General features: G+C 42.5%; 1 protein-coding gene across 2 annotated transcripts in view; it reads right to left on the reverse strand.

Annotated features, from left to right (window-relative positions):
• The window catches only part of pigg (phosphatidylinositol glycan anchor biosynthesis class G), a 123,202-nt gene that overhangs the window by 36,607 nt on the left and 65,044 nt on the right, over window positions 1–21,551 (reverse strand). For both annotated transcript variants that reach the window (XM_036551667.1, XM_036551666.1), the window contains exons 8-10: window positions 19,786–20,070; window positions 10,318–10,718; window positions 3,267–3,461 (exon numbers count right to left, since the gene is read on the reverse strand). In XM_036551667.1, coding sequence (XP_036407560.1) covers window positions 3,267–3,461; window positions 10,318–10,718; window positions 19,786–20,070 — 881 coding nt within the window. The remainder of the gene's footprint in view (window positions 1–3,266; window positions 3,462–10,317; window positions 10,719–19,785; window positions 20,071–21,551) is intronic.

Raw genomic sequence — 21,551 nt, forward strand, 5'->3', positions numbered from 1 at the left:
TTGATTGATACATAGCTCTGGTATTATTTGACGTAGTGGCTATTCCCTGGCAATTTAGATAGAGCATACCCCAAAGGCCCGACGTATGGAATTTTGCACCAATTGAAGTTACGGTTCATGGGAAGTATAGTATATATAGTAAGTATATATATAAGTATATTTTTCACATATTAAAAATGGGCGTGTTCAAGCACTTGTGGAGTCTGTGTTTTTTGACAGATTGCTTTCAAATTTGGAATATCTTGTCAGTGAGGCCTTGTCATTGTGCACAAGAAATTTCAGAATGATTGATGCAACGGTGAATGATATTGGGCAATTTGCATATTAATGAATACATGAGGCAACTTGATTGGCTTGTGGTGGCCATGTTTTTTGATGTAGCAGCTTCTTTTTTGCAATTTAAGTCAGAATTTGGTTCAAGGTGACGTGTTTCAAGTTTCGTGCAAATCGGCCCAACTGTTCAGATGTAATTTTTGCTGAAATCATAATTATGCAAATCAGCTCAAAATCCAATATGGCGGACTTGAAAGGTTCAAGAGGCAAAGTTGTTCCTTGTGATGAGGGGAACCTGTGTACCCAGTTTTGTGACTTTTCATCAAATGGGTCAAGGGGGCTGAGCTTTTGAAAATAGTGATTTCAATCCAAGATGGCTGCCAGGTCATGTGACCTATGGATGCCATATTGTAGACAATTGCTGAGGAGATGACCCTCTACCATCCTACCAATTTTGGTGACTTTTTGTTGCACGGTTTTGGTTTTATGGGCAAAATTGGAAAAGCGGTGAAAGAATAATAATAAAAATAATAATAATATTAATAATAATCCAAGTAAAAACAAGAGGGTTACAGCACCTTCGGTGCTTGGACCCCTAATAATCTGAGTAAAAACAAATGGGTTCCAGCACCTTCGGTACTTGGACCCCTAATTATCTGTGTGGTTGTGGAGGGCATGGGGTTGGGGGTAGTCTCTGCTCTGATAATACACTCTGCGCTGGTGCTGCTGCAAACGATGGCTTTGTTCCTGTTCTGTCTCATGGCAAAGTTTCCACTGATCCCAGAAGGACCTTCCCCTCCAGCACACCTGCAAGGGGCGGCAAACGAGCGTCCTGATGCAATTCCGTCTTTATCAGGGATTTACATGAATAAAAGTGTGAAAATGAGCAGCCTACGCAACAAAGCACTGCTGTCGTAATCAGGAGCAAAATAAATCTACCATCTTAACCCCTCTGCTGCAGCTGTGTGCTACAAAAAAGTATTTTAACCAAAAAATACTTGGCCTGTGAGGGACTGATAAGCACAGGCCATTCTGAGCGGTCATTCTGAGCACCTTATTGGAGCTCAGAGCCAAATGCAGAGGTCGGCTCACCCTGTAATTGCTCTTTAACTCCATCCAGTTCATTTAGGTGTTGGCAGAGATGACATCTCATTTATTAATGTGATGCTTGCTTAGCCAACACTCTCATCCAGAATGACTCAGAGTTTACATTTCAGTCTCTCTGGGTAAAGAGCTGAGCATCTTTGGAGGTTTAGTATGGTACTCACAGCCAGCTGCTGCCCTGCCACTCTATGGTGAAATGTATACGTACTGGATGGGATCGCGTTCACTTTCCATGTGTGCTGGCTGTGATCATGTTCACAGGCTGTGTGTATAGTAAGTATGGTGGATGTGCTGGAACTGAGAAACTGAGGGCATTATTTCTTGGCATGTTTCTTCCTCATTCCGCTCCATTTTACCTGGAGCACCTCACACAGGCCGATGCTGATCTGGCCTAAGTGTACCTCTGTTTCACCATCTGAACCTCAGCGTTACACCTCCTCTTTGCCTGAACTTAGTGCTGAGATGGTCCTCTTCTCAGGTCCTACCCTCCAGATCCTGGTGTGCTGTGACTGACACATGGTGCACTGTCACTTACGCCAAGCAAAGGCTGATAGAGGGTGATACCTGTGCTTTTGTGCATGTGTGTACGTGTGCACGCATTTGGTTACAATGTGTATGTGAATGCTGGGTTTTAGGGTGTGGGGGGTTAAGGTTAGGGTTAGGAGCACCTGCTAAATGTAATGATAAATTGTAATGTAATGTATGTAATGTGTCTACATGCTCGTGTGTGTGTGTGTGTGTGTGTGTGCGCGTGTGTGTATGCATGCAGTAAATCTTTGGATCCGCCTCCCCCAGGCGATCCAAAGATTTACTGCATGTCTTTTTGTCTGTCTCTGCACTGAGAGCTATCCCCCCCTGGCAGCCTCATGCTGGTCACTGAGCATCACTCTGGGGCCAATTGGAAATTTTTTGAAGAGTTTTACACATGTTGTTTGGGGGGAAGAGGACTCTGGTTTTCCCAAAAGTTGGAACTGTCAGATCACAGCTACATTCCTCTTCCTACCACTAGGTCAAGTACAACACCTGCAGATGGTACACATAGCAGACACTGCAAATGCTAGCACTACCGGCATTGCAGCTTTGATATTAGCACCTGTATTAACACGCCCCTCCTATCCCAGCCTGAGCCTGCACCCACCCTGCACCCACACTCTTGCTGCTACTATCACAGTGTCTACTTGCTGGGCCAACATCCTTATACAGTGTGGCTTACAGACGTGGAATATTCTTTTGCTTTCACACCATACTGCTGCCAAGCTATAAACTGAACTGACTCAGGGTCAGCTGCTCCTGCGGTCACAACTCCAGAACCTGCAAAAAGCAGGTGGTAGAGAGGTGACATCAGAGGCACTGAGTGACCAGACTGATGACCCTGCTCGGCAACCTCAAACTAATCACCTGCAAGACCCTGGAACAGGCATAGGATAACATCAGGAGCCAAATCCACACAGATACTACTGTCAAACTGAGGGAGTTCTACACAGAACTCCCAGCTATAGTGTGAGGTAGAGGGGAATGCTGTCAGGTAGAGTGGTACATTGTGGGGCGTAAAGGTGCAGTGTGGGGTAGAAGGGTACCACAATGTTGTGTAAGGTAGAGGGATAAAACATTGTTAGGTACGAGGGTGCACTGTGGGGTAGAGGGGTACAGTGTGGGGTACAGGGGTACTGTTGTTCATCTTAGAGCAATATGCTGTATGGAATGCTAATTCATGCAGTAATCAATGAAGGAATTTTATGGTAGAGAAACTAGGCCTCTGGAAGCAGCAGTGGGTCTGTGCATGTGTTCATGTCACCTAATGTTGAAAGTCATTAAAAGGGGAAATGGAGAAGCATGCATGATGACTGACATATTGGCTTTTTATGCACGCAGCTGATCCACATACTCACTTGGAGAGGTCTCGTCCTTCCTTTGGTTGCCATGGGAACAGCACGTTGCCCACAGCAGCCCGGTAGCTGTACACACCTAGGAGGCCCAGGGCCAGTGCAATCTTAGATACAAGGGAACAGCGACGCTGCACCAGGAAGAACATGAGGACCAATGAGGCAGCTGCCAGCAGGGAAAGCTCCGCCTTATGCTCCTGGCTGAAGAAACAGACAGAAATATCCACCAATCAGTGACACAAATAGACACCACATGGACAATTTGACAACCAATATGCGTGTTTACTAAGTGTGCTAGTTGAGAGGCTTTCTCCAGGTGTCTTCTCATTTTTCTTATTTTCAGATGGTATGCATAAAGGTGTTAAAACACATACATAATAACACACTTAGCATGTCTGACCCACTTCAAACCTTGTTACAAAGAAGTGTGTGCACACAAGTGGCCTGACAGATCAACAGTGGTAGCAACCCCACATCCACCTCAACCTCCAGAACAGGTTTACAGTCACACACACACGCACGCATGCACACACAACTTTACAGTCACAAGCCTCTGAAAATCAGATGCTATGACATGTTTCCCTCTCGAGTCTTGAGAAAGTTAGCAGAACTTCAGTCCACAGTGTGTTACAGCAGTAACTTTCTGCCTGCTGGCTGGTCACAGAAAGCTCTGCAGCGGTTGGTTAATGAAATGCATTTGCACCTTGTCTCTTCTTCGCAGGCAGTAATGGATTCATTAGTGCTTTTCTGCAGTGGTGTGAATGTGATCTGCTCCATCTCTGGTAGGAAGCAGCAGGCAGACTGCGGGTGCTACAGAGCACCACAGTGCAATCATACTGCTACAGTATGCACACATGGACATAACACTGCAATAACAGCACATGGAACTGCACATTAAACTGCAGTTGAAAGTACAATTCTCAGTATTGTTCAATAGACTGATGCTGACTGACCAACCAGTGATTCAGTAATGAAAATCCCACTTGCATGCACGCAAACACGCAAATCAACCCATACAAACACACAACCCCCCCCCCCACACACACACACACACGTATATACACATATAGATGCGCACACAAGCACACACATGCACACACACACACACACAAACACACACACACTCACTCTGTGGTGGGTGACTGTTGAAAGCATTACACATTAGCTGCTTCCTGTGGGGTTGTTCAAGTATGCACTACATCAACAAAAAAAGCAGACATTCACACATCATTCCAAAGAGTCTATTAAGGCTTGTTAGCCACCTTACCATCTATTCTTAATTTTGCTGAGGAATAAAAGCAGAGCTTTCAATGGATAATGGAAGTGGAACGAGAAGGCTGAGAATGACTCTGAGCATCTGTGCACTTCAGCTACATTTATCAGCCCAGCATGTTTACTTGCCAGATGAGGCCAATTTACTGAGGAGAAGAGCCACCTTTATGGGCCAGACAGAGAGGTTAGCACATACCCCTGGACAGACAGTGGTATGGAGGGAGAGCACAAAAGACAGCAAGCACCTGAGGACCTGCTTTGAATTCCTGAGCCATTTTCTTTCGGTTGTTAAATCTTTCAACCATTGAAACTTAAGATTATATCAAGCACCTGCATTAATTCAACTGCTGTATATCCCAACACATCAATTTCAACACTGCAGTGGAATTATGAAACAAATGTTTTGTAGTTTTTCATTAAAACGGTCCTTTTAAAGCAGAGATACAATTTTCAAAAGAACCTTCCCATGTCAATGTGATAACAGGGAGAAGGGCCAGGACAGGGTCCCTATCCAAATACAGTTAGAGAGATAAAGCAGATTTTTCAGTACACATGAAATGCTTAAGGCCTCAGGCAGAGGGTGCTCAACTGACTGGCAGAACACAGCCAAAGCGAAGGCTAGGCCCCAGTCCTATTTGCTGAGTGATGTTCATCCTAGGATCTTCCTCAATATTATATTAAATAAATGCAAATAATGCATACATAATAAATGGAATTAAATATTACTTAAACTGGAAAGGCAGAATTTGTAAAACAGTCTTTGTCTGTGTGACAGAGAATTTGTATTTTGTATTAACACTAACAGAAAGTTCAATGGTATTATATACCTGAAAAGTCCAGTAAGAAATATGGTAATAATACAACTCTATTATGTAGTACCGCAGGCCACCAATCCCTACCTTTCAATATGTACAACCTAAAATGGCATTACATTGAAATGGATCAGTACACACACACTGGTGCACCAATAAAATGAGTTTTTATGGAAGCTAATTCATTCTGCAGTTCATTACTGAAGACAGTAAAATAACTTTAGTTAGTGTGACTATATGTATACTCTCACTAATGGCAGAGTCAATAATTTATTTGACATACTAGTTTCCATAAAGCAGATTGCCACTAGGTGAAACTACTTTACATGAAATAATCAGTACAAACATGTTCAATAAAAACTTTAATGGTCACTCCATGTCAAATAATTCTAAATGATTTGCAAATATTCTTCAGTCAGTCTTCTGCTACAATCATGCTCAGTAATCCAAGTAATTTTGGAAATATGCCTGAGTCAATATCTAAACTTATATATCTGTACTTCCAAATACCAACATCACAGGAAATAATACACATAGAATATGTTATTGCACAATTACCTTGGATATAGAGACCTCACATTATAGCAAAATATTCTCATGATCTTGTTAGCCTCAATCACAGCCAATCCGCGTGGACAGACTACCTTAGTCTTAAAACTTCCACATTTTAAAGTTACTGGTATGTAAGTTGGTATGATCCAATATTCATGGTTCTTGTAACATTTCTTCAAGGATATCTCTCTGTAAACATGCATAAATGCCAACTACAACACAGCACACACAGACACAACAGGTTCTCATTAGGAATGTAGCCTGTAAAAACTGAAAGAAAGAAAGAAAGAAAGAAAGAAAAAGAAACACTAGCAGAGTAATACATAACAAGTCAACTGAATTAATTTTCAACTATCTAACTAGTTTTCACAAGTGAGCATGCTAAAACAACTTTCAGCTGATTTGTTAACAACTAATCTAGCTAACAAGTTAGCCATCCAGGTAGCTGCATAGGTAGTGATCAATGTGTACTTTTTTCTTGATAAAGTATTTTTCAAACTGAACTAACATCAGCTAGAAATATTACTAGAAATACTGATGTTCCTGTGAAAAACTAGTACATCATGTGGTTTAAAAAATGAGATGCCGCATGCTGTTTAAGATCCCGTCAAGATCCCGTCAATCCCATTGAAATGGCGAGCTTAGTTGGGCCGAATGGCCTGTTCTCGTCATCATATGTTCTTATGTTCTTAAAGTTGCCTTTGCAAAATACAGTGTGTCATATTCCACACCACTATAGGGCTAGCTTACTGAGGGAGTAAGTACCCTGTCTTAAATGGATAAGCAAATGTCACCTGACATCTGTCTAGTAAGGTAGCTAGGAAAATAGTTTGGTATTTAGCAGCCCAGGCTGTATTCAGACACATTCATATTCATACTTTCACATTCATAACTCATTTTCCAATGTGGCAAAATTTGAAAAAAATAGCAGTGTAGTGTGTTAAGTAACCGATAATGCAAATTAATAACAAAATGTGAAAGATCAGCAGATGTGGAAGCTATCTTTTTAGTTTTTCAAATGCCAAACTAGCTAATAATGAAATATTTCCCTTGATTTTGAGTGAAAGTTAAGGGCAAATGTGGACAGACTCCAAGCATGGTAGCAATCTCACACACTGCCAGAATGCTGCAGCTGTGATCTTCATATCATCTTCTGTGATATGCCCAGAGGGTGGTGGAAATGAGCTTGAGGCCAAGCAGCATTTACATTGCAAGTAGCCAGGCTGTGATCTGCGCCTCTAGACTATGGTAATGGGTGTAATGGGCCGCCTAGCCAGACTGGAGCTGGTCTGATGTAAACACTAGCCTCTGCATCCTCTGCATACCTATACAGGGATGGATTAAGATGAATCCTTACACTGTGACTAGCACTGTGGTTGGAGCATAGAGGTATCATAAAGATCTTCCCCAGAGGAAGATGCCTTCTGACAGACTGAAGTATTTGCCTAAAATGACCGTATCCAATAATAAGCATAGCATTAATTAAGTGACTCTTGAAGAGGTGTTTAAATCACAGCGTGCTATGGATTGGTTACTCTTAATAAGCAGTGCAGACTCTTATAGAACCTGAGTCAGACTGCCAGAGCCAGAGTAGCTATAGGGTATGGTGAGAGTATGCTGTCTGTCTCACTGCTCTGGAGACACTGGAAGCATCTCAGCCTGCAGGGGAGAGGGTAGAAGGGGTGGGGGATGGAGGAGAAGGAGGGGGAGGGGGTGGGAGGATTCAGAGGAGGTGAGGAGTGGGAGGAGGAAAAGGAAGAGAAACAGGAGGGATGGGAGAAAGAGTGGCAGAGCTCCTGACCTCTCCAACACCTGGCTCAGAGCAGAATCATCTCCACTGGTATGTTTACCTGTAAGATGCCACACACATTTACCACACTGAGCACGCAACTGTGATACTTTGATCATTAAGTGTGCTGAGCAGTTTCTACACAGTAAAAAACAGGAAGCAGGAAGCCTTGATTTGAAAAGAGAATCCAGAAAATTCAGGCCTTCAGGTAGATCAAGCCAAAGCAATATTAAATTGTACCACAACCACCTGGGAAATCTTCATGATGGATTTTTTTTATATGAATGCAAGAAACATGCTGGCTTTGGTTCTCGTTATCCACCCTGGAGTCAGAGCAGCAAGGTGAAGATTAGACCACCAAACACTTGACATTAGGGGTGGGCAATCCGACGATTTTATATCGTGATCGATCTTGAAGACATCCACAATCTACTTTTCAAGCGAATCGTAGAGATCGTGACCTTTTATGTCCTCCTGCTAATGTTTCCAAACTTCACATAAAACTTTGATGGCCAGTAATCATTGTGGATCCACAAACCAACAGAATGATTGCCTACTAGATGGCTGTGCTGATTGGCCAGATTATATCAGGTGTCTCCATCTTTAGGGTGTCTTTCAGGCGTGACGTATTTGAAAAACAATTCAACGTGAGCTAGCAGCATGGCGGATGAGGGGCTAGTGCCGAAAAAAAGACTCGACGTCAATAGTGTGGCGGTGATTCGGCTATGCAGTCAGATATTTTCTCAAAGCAAAGTTATTTGTAAACTTTGTTGGGGAATGGTCTGCAGTTGCAGAGGTAATACAGTAATGCGCCGCTTAACGTCCATTCAGACAATGTCCGTTTGCATATACCTCATAAGGTTGTAATAAAGTTTAAAAATCCCGATCGCAGAACGGGATGTAACGGACATAACCGGACGTAGTGAAGGCAACGCTTCCCGCACGCAACACGTGTATCTCATGTCTCATGGAAATAAAGCGATTGTGCTGCCAGGTGTATAATGGTACAGTACATAGTATACCATATACTGTATATAGTATGGTGTTCCCACAACGTCCAAATCACATAACGTCCTATTTCACACAACGTATCATTGACGTTAAGCAACGCATGGCTGTACAACAAATCTATTCAACCACCTTAAAAGGAAGCATCCGAAGGGACATGCCGAGTGTTTTACTCAGGTCGGTACAACCCCACTCATCTGTATCTCACGAGGTCTCGAAACATAAACAGTTATCATTGACCGATGCATTAGAGCAGTAGATAAAACATGATAAAAGCAGCAAACGATGGAAAGAGGCGACTGAGGCGGTCACATTCTGTCTGGCTAAGGATATGGTGCCGTTCAAAGCTGTGGACAACGTGGGATTTAAGACACTGATGCACACTTTAGATGCACGGTACGATCTGCCAAGTCTTAAATATTTTTCTAATACCGCCATTCCCCACATGTATAGCAAATGCCGACAGATGATTGCTGCACAGATAAAGCACGGCAAATTTTTTGCAACAACGAGTGACTTTTGTGTTATTTACATTTAACTACTTTTTCTATTTGAGTTCTGGGTACTTGAAAAGTCTTATTTTATGGTTATAATGTTGTCTATTGACTGCTGATTACAACTTTCAAAGCTGAAACTGAAACTGAAAGTGTCAGAATTTGAAAAGTGCACTTTTGTGTTGTTTACATTTTACTATGCCCTTTTTAGTTTACATATTACTACTACAATTTTTTCTACTTGAGTTCTGAGTACTTGAAAAATCTGTGTTATTTAATGGTTGCATTATGCATTGACTGTTGATTACAGTTTTCTTTAATATTTAAAATAAAGTTTAATTGAGGTTTTAATAACAATTTTGAAAACAGTGTCTTTAATGCAATATTGTGTTTTAAATGGTGCAAATAGATAAGTCCATAGGCTTGTTCGAATCTGGATATTCTCAACAGTACATTTAAAAAATTGGGAAGAAAGATCGCAATTCAGATCGTGGATCGTGATTGTGTGTTAAAAAGATTCTGATATGATTTTTTGGGAAGATTGCCCACCCCTACGTGACATGACAAGAAACTAACCACAGAATCCCACATAAGTTGCACATGCATCTTGATTATCATGCATCATGATGCCAGTCTGTACATTTCACCACTTCATGCTTGAGTCATTGTTTCCATCAGCCCCTCATCATATAGAGCACTGCCACATCAAAGCCTGAAGAAGTGATACTAACACCATCACTGACATCAAACCACTGTGAAAAGCAATTAAAATTTCACCAGCGCACAAGTTCATGTGCACAGCTGACAATCCTATTTCCATCCCTCATCACTCCCTTGGCTTCACCTTGTGACCCTGTTGGGGGTTTCCACACATGGCGCACACTCTAATCCAAGGTGACAGGCATGCAAACTGAAGTGCAGCATGTGTCTGACACACATACAGGACGGGCCAGTGCTAGCTGTTGCCACATACTTGCTAGGCTGATACGTGCTGTTTGTGTCCTTCGTACATTGCTTGCATTTTTTGCTTCCAGCTACAGTAGTAAACAGTTAAAGGTGACTCTGCATCTGGTTACCAAGGCCTAGTGCCCTGACTGCCACACAACCACTCTGTAGAGGGCCCAACCCACCTGTTGAGCCAGTGGCCCAGGTCAGGCAGGTGTGCCCACTGCACGCCGGTCTGGTTGAGGGAGCGCAGCAGGCGGCAGCAGGCCAGGGTGAGCAGGGGCGTGGCCAGGGCCAGCCACTTCTCTGAGCCTGCGCCAACGCTGAGCTCCCCCACAGGGGAGAGCGACGCTGAGGGGCCCTCCATCGAGGGCAGGTAGGAGCCCTCATCCCCAGTGCCCCGCCTCTCCTGGAAATACTTGCGGCAGACGTCCTGGAAGACGGCCAGGCAGAGCGTGTTGAGCAGGAAGTACCAGGTCTGGTGCTCCTCCTCAATGAAGCTGCTGGAGCCCAGGCTGATCACGTGACCCACAGTCCCAATCAGCAACAATACGTCAAGCTCCGAGAAACAGGAGTCACCTGAGCTCTGAGGGATGTAGAGAGGGACAGGTGTTCAATTATTGTTATTATTAATATAGTAAAAACATTTTCATTATTTCTTCACTATTGTCCATTATTGTATATGCTACTTGCTACATTTTTGTATTCTGCTTTGGCAGTATGAATTTCAACATTAATCATGCTAATAAAACATATTACATTGAACTGAACCCAAAATGGAAATTGAAATTGACAGACAGATGGACAGGGGGAGAAGACAGGACAGACAGGAAGAGGAGGAAAACAAGGGACAGACGGTGAGAGGTAGAAATGGACAGACAGGTAGAGAGTGAGAAGGACAAACAAGGAGAGGAGGAGAGGAATATACAGAGACGGGAGAGGGACAGGCGGAGATTTATTAAAATTAATATATGTGCAAAGTATAGAATAAAACTTGGCAAAAAAGAACAGAATTCTTCACAGGATCACAGGCAGGGCTGAAAGGTGTATCTATAACTGTTCCATATCTATCTGAATGAGTTAGTGATGTTATTGGAGCAATCTTCTGTTCCCTGCCTGACTCCAAACACATTACAACAAAAAATGTAAGTTGAGCTCTAGGCTTACACTGTAAACATGGGTTGCATCGCAGCCTGTTTATGTCAGGGTAATATAATCAAAAATGGGCCATGGCAGCAAATTAAAAAAAGACAGGACAGCCTATGATCTATATCTATATCTATATCTATGATTTTCAAGAGCCAAGATCTTAAGGCAGACACTCCAGTTTAGGCAACACCACCTTGGAATACACACACTCTCTATCAAACACATTGATGGCAATGCAGACAGGTGAGCTCTGAGGAGTGAAACAGGCAAATAAACACAGAGATATGAGCAATCCCTCTGTGACAGGAGTGGCAGCAGCTAAGTCTGGCTTCATGTTTAGGGCCAAAGTCTGTTAGAAGAGAGAAGACTATAAAAAGCCATCAATCTCAGATACTTCTGAGGCTGAGGGTGTACAGCTCTGCATTTCACCTGTGAACAGTGATCAGTGTGCTCACTGACTCACTTACTCCTTCCTGCTGAATAGATTATGAAACAGCTTGCATGAGGCTCATTCCAATCTTATGAACCCTCCTGTGAACAGCCTTTCTAGTCCAAAACTGTTGCTGGTATGCACTTGGGTTGACTTAGGCACCACCAATTTCCTAATCAGTGTTTTTCAGCGTTGGCACTCAACAATGTGAAATGAGTGGCTTCCCTTCTGATTGAGAAGCTCCCTGAGGGAAATATGACTGCTGTTTTCTGGAATGAAAGACAGGCATCTACCATATCAACCCTCCAGTCACTGCTCTGCCCCCCCCCCCATTCACATTACATTTGATTACATTCAGCTTAGCAGAGGCTCTTATCTAGAGCAAACTACAAAGCTCCCTCACTGTATTTATGGCACCTGATGTACTGTTGAGTGAAAGGTGCTCTTCATCTCAGCTTCTTGCCCTACTTACTTACTCACTCAGAACCATGCAATCAGCTGTACACAACCACAACATACAAAACTATGCATATGCACAGAACATATACGCAATCACACACACCCACACCCACACACACACACAGATCTGCCACCTTCCCACTCATGTTTACCAGTTTTACCACAAAGCCTGTGGTCCAACCCCAATTTCAATTCCAGAACCCCTTTTGGTAGCATGGTAACTCCAGAACTCCAGGAACTCCATGGTCCAGAGCTCCTGTTTCCCTGGGAATACTGACCATGAGGAACATGTTTGATGGATCCAGTCACACCCCACCAGAATAGGGGTCAACTGAAAAACATTCCTTGAAAATACTCCATATTCCATGAAAGATTCCACAACTATCAGGATAAAAACAGCACGTGATGAATGCATCGTGGGAGATGGGGAGAAAGACTCAAGCACTGAAATATGGGAATGCCACGGTGATGATCTTTCAGGATTTCTCAGCTGCTGTTCTTCGCAAGTGCAAACGATTTGATGGGGTGAAGAAACACCTGAAGTCAATCGGTGCTGAGTACAAGCAAGTCTACCCTGCCTTGCCCAAAGTCACTTACCGAGATGTTCCATGACCCAGTTGTGGTGGAGCATTACGTCGAGTCGCTGGAAGTGACTCCTGCTGATAACACATGAATGTCAGACTGACTCAAGTTTGTGCAGTTGACTAATTGGGATGTCCAGACAGGTCGTGAGTACTGGTACGGCTACTGGTATGGACTATACCTTAAATCGAGTTTTCTTTACAATAAGTCTATGTAGCTTAGAATAAGGGCGACGGAGTGACATCCTGAGCAGATAGTTTTCTTTTGTCATCAGAGAGCCCTTTCACTTGAGTTCTCTTCAGATTGAGAGAAGGACAGCGCCTAACTTTAATGCCAATGTTAGGCAAGTCATACCTTCAGTGTACACTTTTTTGTTGCATGTATGATAGTTGGGTGTTGGTTGTTACTCGGCTCTTTTTTCACTTTATTGACGTGCCAAGTTATAGGTGAAAAATGTGCTCAGGAAACATCTTATTTTGTAGCTCATGATTAGTACATATTACTGCAGGAGACCTACTTAAATGATAAGGAACACTTAAAATTGCAACAAGGGGTATTCACGCAAATCTTTTTCTCTTCATTTACATCAAGGAGTAGAGGCGTGTCTGTTTTATTTTGGGGAAAAAAAAACACCATTTAAACTTCTAAACTGTATAAAGGATACAGGAGGACGTTAATTAATTGTGAGGGGTGTATTGTATGGGGAAGAAGTTGCTATTATAAATCTCTACTGCCATCCTGGTCATTCGGGTGATTTTCCAACTACTGCATTCTCTAAATTGGCAGATCTCAACATCAGGAACTCGTTCATTGGAGGTGATTTTAATTGCCATTTAAGCCCAATTATGGACAAATCTCCCATGAGCAAACCAACTCTCTCTCCCCAGACAAAGATTGTTACTGCCCTTTGTGAGGACCTGGATTATGTAGATGTATGGAGGGCTCAGCACCCGGTAGATAAACAGCATATTTTTTGTCAAAAGTCCATAAATGCTGTACAAGAATAGATTATTTCTTTATTCCAAAACTACTGCTGCAATGAATTACTTCAAGCTCCACAGGGAATATAGTTGTGTCCGACCATGCTACTGTCTTCATTCAACATAACCTGAGGAACCCGGTTACTCAGACTAGACACTGGAATAGGGGTGCAACGACTAAAATCGATGACCAAATTAGTTGCCAACAAATTTAATTGTCGATTAGTTGGTGACATCATCGCATGTGTTTTTTGTGCTGACTCAGAATTCCCAGACATGTAGCCTAAGCTACATTGCTTTACTGGAGTGAACAATAGAGATGGCAACACCGTCACCGACCAGAGACCTCAAAAGTGTGGCAGCATTTCACTCTTAACCCTTTCGCACGTAACTTATTTTTATGCTATGTAGCGTGCATATTACATGGTTCATTATTTTTCCATCAGCGTTATTAAGCTTCTCATAGTTTTCAGTTAGCATTTGCTATATTTTTAATGTTAAAAAGCTGTTTCCTCAAAGCTAACATTAGCTAGAATTTTTCCAATCTAGTTTTCTAATCGCACCGGTTTTAGCATATGCGCTAAATGGCTAATCACACCAGTGTGACCATATGCACGAAAGGGTTAACTCTGCCAAGAAGGTTGTGAACTGCAACATTTGCAAACCTGACCTTGCCTGGCATGGGAGCACATCAGTTATGCTCGAGCATCTGTAGAGCAGTGGCAGTGGGTGAGCTGGAAACAGGGGAAGCCAGAACACTGCCTTTAAATCTATCATTACTTTAAACCTGTTCCCCCTTATCCTCCTTGATTAACAATAAAACAAATAATTCACAGAATAATTGACACCAGTGGCGTAATTAGAATAAATGATTATGCTCGCAAAACACCGCAGATTGTCTGTAGTTTGTGTGCTATTACAAAAGCTACGGCATGAGATAATTCTCACACTCTAACACCTTCTAACACCTGCTGTAGAGGTGGAACGCTGGCTCTCTGGATGATGAAGACTCATCTCGTTAAGTTGGTTAGCTAGGTAGCATAGCTAATGTTAATGTTAAAAGCCATGTTACTTCACGTTATGAGCTGTAATGTTTTCTATTATGAAATATTTTCTCTTGATCAATAAATTATTAATGACGTTGAACATACAGTGTAGCAAATAATAACCTATTATTCACAACAATCCTGTTCATATTCCAAATGTGCCCTAACTTTACAATGTTAAACCAGAGTCCGTGTGCTATTTAGAAATTCTCTGTTTAAACGTCGCATCGTTGTTGAGAATTTGATACTTTTTAAATCGTGACAGATTTCTACAACTCGTGTCTATGCGTTCATGCCCAATGTGGGGTGCATTCGAATTAATTCAAATGAGTTATGGGTTTGTTGGATCTTGTAATGCTACCATGGATGGCTTTCTTCAAATGAAGCAGACTTGTACTCCCCAGCAAGCAACTGCCCTCACTGAATTTGTCCTAATAAGCATTCATTTAAAGACGTGTTTTTGAATGAAGTTCTCATCTTTATTGTCTTTATTGTTAGTTAGCATATGCCTATAACAACCTCAAACTAAATTTAAGTCTATAGATAAATAAGAGCCATTGAATAATTGTACGATTCATAATCCGAATAAGTCGATTATTTGTTTCAATAATTGATAGATTATTCGACTGTCAAAATAGTCGTTACTTGCAGCCCTGCACTGGAGGTTTAACCCTTACATTTTTTTACATATTTTATTTCACAAAGGAATTTGAATCATTTTTATCTATTAATTCAACCTCTACAGAAGATCCATCACTGCTATGGGAAACATCCAAAGCCTTTTCAAGAGGTCTTATCATATCTTATATGTCCAGTAAGAGGCATGGACAAGCTGAACAAAGGGAGATCTTGGAATCCAAACTTAAGCAGGTTGAAAAAGATTATGTTAAAAATCCATCTTCATGGAGGCTTAAAGAAATTTCTACAATTCACTCTGCTTTAGACTCTCTCTTAACAAAGCATGCAAAGGGCAAAATTAGATTTGCCAAACAAAAACTATATGAACATGGTGATAAAGCAGGGAAATACGCAGCATATCTAACGAAGAAAAAGGCATTCTGCCAAACTATCTCTTCAATCACAGATGGTTAAGGTAAGCAATCTTTTGACACTGCAAAAATTAATGACACATTTAAGAACTTCTATGAAAATGTATATAAATCAGAGCTACATGCTGATGCCCCAGAGTTAATGGACACTTTTTTCTCCTCTCTTAACCTTCCCAGCTTCTCAGATAATCAGAGATCTACTCTTAATGCTCCTATATCTAGGGAAGAGGTGTTTGATGCTATTAAGGGGCTACAGTCTGGGAAAGCACCTGGACCAGATGGGTTGAGTAGTGAGTCTTATAAAGAGTTCCAGAACTTTTTCGTTGACCCTCTGCTATGTTTAATGATTCTTTTGAAAAGGGCGTCCTACCTATGTCTTTGAGGGAGGCAAATGTCTCCTTAATTTTGAAAAAGGGTAAACAGCCTCCTACTGGCCAATATCTTTAGACGTGGATCTGAAACTTCTCTCTAAAATACTTGCAACACGATTGGAAGGCTTACTTCCTCTGCTTATTAATGAGGACCAAACTGGTTTTATTAAAGGTCGTAATTCATGTAACAACATGTGCAGGTTACTGAACACAATCCAGTTTTTTCATCAGCAGTCAATAGATGGTCTGGTTGTTTCACTGGACGCTGAGAAGGCATTCGATAGTGTTGAATGGCCTTATCTGTTTCATACGTTACATAAATTTAGTCTAGGTGAAAAATTTATTAGATGGATCAAGTTACTCTATAATAATCCTCTTTCTGCAGTACTTACCAATGGTTTGCGATCTCCCAATTTCCACATTTGGAGAGGTAAAAGGCAGGGCTGTCCTCTCTCACCTCTACTGTTTGCCCTAGCCATAAAGCCGCTCACCGAGGCAGTTAGGATAAACCCTGACAAACATGGCCTAACCATTGCAGATAGACAGCATACGATTACTCTTTACACTGATGACGTCCTAATCTTTCTGATTAAGCCTGAGGTGTCCATTTCCACTCTTATTGGGACCATCAACAAGTTAAGTGCTTTTCAGGTTGAAGAATAAATTTCAACAAGTCAGAAGCAATGCCATTGGATAATTCAAAACAAAAACCTCAAACTTCATCTGCTTTCCCCAGCGGGCTTTGTATACTTAGGAATATATATAACACCCATTTTTTACCAAATGTACGAAACATATTTTGATCCCCTATCTGAACACATTAGACTGGATTTAGAGAGATGGAACGTCCTCCCTACTTCTTGGTTGGGTTGTGCTGCTCTTTTAAAAATGAACAATCTCCCTAGGTTGCTATATCCAATTCAGATGATTCCAGTTATCTTCTTACATAAAACTATCAAAAACCTGAATAGCTGGTTTAGTTCCTTTATACGGGCTAAGAAGAAGCCACACCTCAGAATAGATTATGTCTCTCATCCTCAGAGGGAGGTCTTGACCTCCCTGACATTCAAAAATATCAACTAAGTGATATGATATGATGGATATGATGGAATTTTGGCTGTGTCTTTGTGTTGTGCTACCATGCGCTGTTTGCAAAATAAAATAATGTCATACTCACTATTATTATTATTTATATGATAATTCCATATTGTGAGCATTGGAGATCCCCTGTGATAGGCACTGAGTGTCAGGAGTAGTTATGTTGCATCTGCTCAGGCACTTCAATGGTGAGTTTGTAAGACTGAAATCAAACAAATGGAAGGCAACCATGGCAGCAAAGCCTCCTAACTCAATGAGGACCGTCACATTCAGAGCACACAGACATGTGATTTACATCACTACCACATCAGCAACTACATCCACACACCTTTACACTCACTTATTTCAGTGTAAGCTACAGACAGCTGGATGAAAAGAAGGAGCCAAGCTGATGTAACCTAAACGACACATAGACCTGGAAGACTTGGCTTGTCCCTGTTAGCTAGCTAGCTATCTATCTTCTCTCGTCCATTTGGGGGGATAAGTTAACATGTACTGATGTGACATTCATTCTGTGAAACAAAAAAATAGCTATAAACTGCATAACTGCATTAAGTGAGGTAGTAAAGTGTTTTTCAACTGTAAAACAAAAAGGTTATAGGGACTTAAAGAGTTGTTTGGTTGATCAGTCATTTGGGGCCACCTCCAACTGTTTCAATTCCACTAATGTCAACAGAGTGAAAAATGTAAAACTGGCTTGCTTTACAAAATGACAGAGGCAAATTAAGTTGGATATAGTGCCATAAATTAGCCAAGTATGGTACTTTTTTTAAAGGTTTAAGGTTTCATTTTTTAGAAACCATTTTCTGGGGAACATCAACATAAGAATAAACATATGAAACATTTGAATAACTATCTGTAATCCTGACATGTTTTGCACAGCAGACTAATAAAAATGAAACTCAGAAATGCGAAAGATAGTTTTCCTGTAGCAATGGAGACAATGTATCTACTCAGAAAAAAGAAAAAATCAGAAACTGGAAGACATTTTGACAGACTCCATTAATTCCGTTGTGCATACTTCAAGCTGAGAGTGGCATTGCATGGAGTGGACTCGATTTGGTTCACTTTAATTAATTTCAATTCAAATGTTATATTGGCATGATATACAAATGATACACAGAAACCAAGAAAGCATATTGAAGAAACCAACCAGATGCAAAATATGACAGAAATAGTATCACCACAGCTGTGATAATGAACAAAGCTGCTGTAATAATATTCCTAGAGTCACAGTGCTTGCAGCTTTGAAGCTACTGGAATAAAAAACCAAAGGCTTCTCCAACACTGTTCTGTGGTGTGGATGAACTTGCTTGAGAGATGCAGCTACAGATATGAGCACTTGTTTACTAGACTCAAATTCAGCTTGGACTGCCTCCCCATGGTTAACGTGCTGTCTGTTTTCTGTGAATTTATTAAATATTAATAACTTAACAAAATATTAAATGTATAAGAAACGGTAGCCTTTGTTGGCGGAGTGTCCCTTTAAAAGTAAGTTTGGCACAGAGAGAAAGCTCCCCTGGGGTGTGTGACCACTCTGCAACCCCTACCGCAGATTCCCTCAGCCTGAATAATGATCTCAGCTCCTATTGGTGCGTTTTTTTGTGTCAGCACTTTCTGCCTCTGTTCACAGCATAAACAAGTTAACTTTCTTAAAGCTCTGCAATTAATGAAGTGCATCACTACTGACTGTTGGCGCCGTCCCCACTGTCTGACACAGAAAACACCCCCTTTCAAACAGCTTACTTAGTCTTGTGTTGCAGAAAACCTGAGACACCTTTAACCTTTAACCACACCTAAAAAACCAGCGCTGCTTTTGTTTTTTCCTGGGTGCAGTAAATTCACATAACCTTTTATCCAAAAGGACTCTCTACTTCCTTTATGCCAGGCGTTCCTGGGTGCTTTTCTATGACAGTACTCCGGCGTAACTGCCACATGGGAATTTAGATGGACATCATTGTATTGAGCTTAAATAAATGTGTGGATGAGTGTACAGAGGAAGTGTCTGTCCCTTGTGCCCCTCATTAAACTGCATGTAGGAGCACACACAACAAAGATACTTTGCCAATAATACCTTTTGTAAGAAGCCCACAGCATTACTCTGCTCCGGTCATAAGTGATTTTAGTAACCCTACGTTTGAACGTACGGTTATGGGAGTGGGACTCATGTAAAGGAAGAAGGGGGTGGCACACAGGAATGAAATTGTCAGAGGGATTATTTATCAAAAGGACAATGTCATTTTCAATCACTCACCATACTCTAAACAACATCCACTAAATCTCTATAATTGTAACATTTCATCACAAAATCATAGTATACGACATGCTAGGTCATACCTTGCATGCGTCCATATCTACAGGGGGATATTTGCAGAAACAATTTGGGTTCAGTTGGGTCTGACCTTTGCCCCCAACATCTTAACAAACTGCTGCTAGCGTGTGAGCGTGTGTCTTTGCAGCTCTCCCTCCGATGCATAGCCCTGCCTTACCTTTCCTGTGGGCCTGCTCCCCGGGGACATCTTCTGGTTGGCCAGTGAGAGCAGCATGCACAGCAAGGCGCAGGAGAAGGCAGTGGCCACTAGGACCAGGCCCCACGACAGGCTGCACAGGTAGCAGGAGCCCTCAGCCGACGTGCACACCAGCACGTGCACGGAGCAGCACAGGAGGCACAGCAGGTAGAAGGGTAAGGAAAGGAGGGCGGAGGCCAGGGGGAGCTCCACCTCTGCACTGCTGCTCAGGGCCTCTGGCATAGCTATCAGGAGGAGCAGCAGCACCTGCCCACGAAAGATAGACAGATGGACAGACTTACTGAGAAAGCCAGACTCACAGACACACATAGACTTACAGAGCAGGTCATACAGAAACACACAGACTTACAGACAGACACTTACAGGTACGGTCAGACAGAGGTAGAGACAGAGTCAGCCACTCTTACAGACATAGAGCCAGACATACAGAAATACAGACTTACAGACACACGGCCAGAAAGACACAGACAAAAGACAGACAGACTTCATCACTAATACACTACACTTTAGTGTGTCTTTTTGAGGCCTGCTCCAAACATTGTCAATCTTTCTGATGAAGTGTCAGGAGCTGTTTGTGAGGTTAGCATTTTACTTTAACATGTGACCCACAAGAAATTTGGTGAGAGTGGACTTAAGCAAGCTGGTGTTCCCTTAATTAAAGAGCACTTTTCCTTTCTATGAACATCCAGCATGAACAGCTAAGAATGGGATCAAGATGTCGGGACCAAATCCTTAGCCTGCACCGCCTTCAGATAGGATACACATCAGCTGGGACACACTGCAGGGCTTTCGCACAAAGGACCAGGATGTCGACTAAGGAGGTTCCTTTTCCAGAATGGGCTGTATTCTGGTGATGGCAGCGTGCACATGGCTGGAAGGGAACACTCCATTCCACAGCTCTCTGTACTATACACCTTGCTTTTGGCCACCATGCAAGATCCTGCTGAATCCCCGCAAGGGCATGCCCAATGCTGCAGAGAAGGCGTGGAATGGGGAAAAGCCATGATGAGCTTCATACACAAACCCTGCCCAGTGCAGCCCACAGCCAGCCTTTCATCAGATCGCTGCTGGGTAATGTGGTTCGGCGCCAAAAATAAAGGCAGGTGACCACTCAGCACAGCACTAGAGGGACCCCTGTGAACGTCCTGTTGTACAGAGCGCAGGGCCAGACCCCCCATGCAGGATATGGCTGTCAGGCCATGGCAAGCAGGTACTGCAGAGGAGGTCTGCAGTGTGCATGCTGGACTCTTAGCTTCAGCTGTGTGAATGAGCATCACTGCAGAGCTATCATTAGCAATGTCATTGTGTGACGTTATCCAAGTAGCTGCTCTGGCAGCCACTTTCACTTGCTTCTAAGGGGCCAGCGTGGACAAGTACTTTCTGTTGGGATAAATAACTACGCTTAGCATTGTTCCGTGTGGTCTGGTGAAGTCTCTGTATAAAGCAAGGTGAGGAGAAAAACCCTGTCTCCATATGGGCCTAAGACAGGGTGCGACCAGGTGGCTTGGCTAGCACGGGGGGGGGGGGTACTCTTCCTCTCAGTCCTTTGCTCGGTGTCTCCTGGGCCATCTGGCACATATTCAGTCACAAAGACACCAGTGGACAAGCTCTGCTGCTGCTGTGAGCCCTTTGAGAACACTGCTTTTGTCTGCGGGCCACTCTGCAGAGAGGGTGGGTTTGGCCAGGGAAGAAAGAGGACTATACTCAGCTGCACAGAGCCTGGGGCA

This window comes from Megalops cyprinoides, chromosome 18 (assembly GCF_013368585.1).
Source record: "Megalops cyprinoides isolate fMegCyp1 chromosome 18, fMegCyp1.pri, whole genome shotgun sequence".
Classification (NCBI taxonomy): domain Eukaryota; kingdom Metazoa; phylum Chordata; class Actinopteri; order Elopiformes; family Megalopidae; genus Megalops; species Megalops cyprinoides.